General features: G+C 53.3%; 1 protein-coding gene across 4 annotated transcripts in view; it reads left to right on the forward strand.

Annotated features, from left to right (window-relative positions):
• Positions 1–2,030, forward strand: part of Pald1 (phosphatase domain containing paladin 1) — a 67,332-nt gene that overhangs the window by 34,931 nt on the left and 30,371 nt on the right. For all 4 annotated transcript variants that reach the window (XM_031347631.1, XM_031347632.1, XM_031347633.1 and 1 more), the window contains exons 6-7: positions 1,258–1,418; positions 1,569–1,644. In XM_031347631.1, coding sequence (XP_031203491.1) covers positions 1,258–1,418; positions 1,569–1,644 — 237 coding nt within the window. The remainder of the gene's footprint in view (positions 1–1,257; positions 1,419–1,568; positions 1,645–2,030) is intronic.

The following is a 2,030-nucleotide window of genomic DNA, read 5'->3' on the forward strand; positions in this document are numbered from 1 at the left end:
TTACAGATGGTTGTGAGCCACCATGTGGTTGCTGGGCATTGAACTCAGGACCTCTGGAAGAGCAGTCAATGCTCTTGAACCCCAATGCAAGTCTTTTTTTTTTTTTAATATGTATTTATTTATTATGTGTGAGATGTGAGTATACTGCAGCTGTCTTCAGACACCCCAGAAGAAGGTGTCAGATCTCATTACGGATGGTTGTGAGCCACCGTGTGGTTGTTGGGAATTGAACTCAGGACCTCTGGAAGAGCAATTATTGCTCTTAACCACTGAGCCATCTCCCCAGCACCTATGCAAGTCTTATTTTTTTTTTTCCGAGACAGGGTTTCTCTGTGTAGCCTTCACTGTCCTGGAACTCACTCTGTAGACCAGGCTAGCCTCAAGCTCAGAAAGCCGCCTGCCTCTGCCTCCCAAGTGTTGGGATTAAAGGCATGTGCCACCACTGACAGGCCCTATACAAGTCTTACAAAGGACATTTAATTGGGGCTGGTTTACGGGTTCAGAGGTTCAGTCTATTATCATCAAGGTGGGAACATTGCAGCATCCAGGCAGGCATGGTGCAGGAGGAGCTGAGAGTTCTACATCTTCATCTGAAGGCTGCTAGGAGAAGACTGGCTTCCAGGCAGCTAGGATGAGGGTCTTAAAGCCCATGCCCACAGTGACACACCTACTCCAACACGGCCACACCTTCTAATAGTGCCCCTCCCTGGGCCGAGCCATTACAAACCATTACAGAGACCCACGGCTGAAATTTGGCTACTCACTTGTCAAGCGGGGCCCTGAGGAGTCAAGTGTGCTTGGCCTACTTCTGAGATTCTGGGGTTTCCTCTTGTCTTGCACGACATAGAGGCTTGGTGGGGCTCTGAGACAGCGACTCCCCACAGAAATGTGTGAATGAAATTCGGGGTCACAGTGCTTCAGACAACAGGTGCATGAGGGAAGGTCTAGGTCTTGCTGGGGACCAGCCTCTCTCTACTTCTCTCACTTCTGCTTCAGCTGGACGAGCCTCACCCTGCCCTGGCATCCAGGGGCCTTAGTGCATTTCCACTGATCACTGGGCAGAGCCCTCTGGCTGACCTCCATGGCTGGCCCACGCAGGTCTGATGCCCGTAGGCAGGGCAGACAACCTTAGACCTTGTGGTTCCCTCTCACTATGTATAGTGTCTGTATGGCCCGGTCACCAGAACTGGTTTGGGACAATAAGGGAGGCCTAGGAAGCTCAGGTCGTGTGTCTCTAACCCCTGCATCTCCCTCTAGATCCATGACTTCGCGCAACTGAGAGAGAACGTGTACCACGTGTACCACAACACAGAGGACCTGCGCGGGGAGCCGCACACCGTGGCCATCCGAGGTGAGGATGGTGTGCGCGTGACCGAGGAGGTGTTTAAGCGGCCGCTCTTCCTGCAGCCCACCTACAGGTACCCGGAGCTCATGTCCTCTCTGGGCTGGCTCTCCAGCTGCTACCTCAGTTTCCCCACCTACACATCAGGCCTGTGCTTGGGAATGAAGCCTCGAGCTGATACTCAGGGTTGTTGACCGGCTCATGGGCTGCCTTCTTGTCCCGGCAGATACCACCGTCTCCCCTTGCCAGAGCAAGGGGCCCCCCCGGAAGCCCAGTTTGATGCCTTTGTCAGTGTACTTCGGGTAAGTGGGATTGAGGTGGGTTCTGGGAGTGGCAGGTAGGGAGAGGTGCTGGTGGTCGCTCTCTATGGAGATGCTCAGGGTGGGTGTGGCCTCTCTAGCCATCTGTGGAAAGTTCCACCTGTGCTTTATATGGGGTCCAGTATGTCGGGGTGTGGGGTTGTGTCCTTATGTGCATATGGGCACTCTTGTGCAGTGTGTCTGTGTGTGCACCTGTGCATATGAGTACACAAGCAATTCTGTCTTGCCAGAGTCCAGCACTCATCCCTGGAGGACCCTGTTCTAGCCACGGTGTGGCTGCACACATTCGCTATGTAGTGTTGGGGACTTTTCCTCCTCTCTAGACCCGTCCTTCTTCTCTTCCTCAGTCAGACTTGAGATTCTTTTTT

This window comes from Mastomys coucha, unplaced genomic scaffold (genome assembly GCF_008632895.1).
Source record: "Mastomys coucha isolate ucsf_1 unplaced genomic scaffold, UCSF_Mcou_1 pScaffold3, whole genome shotgun sequence".
NCBI lineage: Eukaryota > Metazoa > Chordata > Mammalia > Rodentia > Muridae > Mastomys > Mastomys coucha.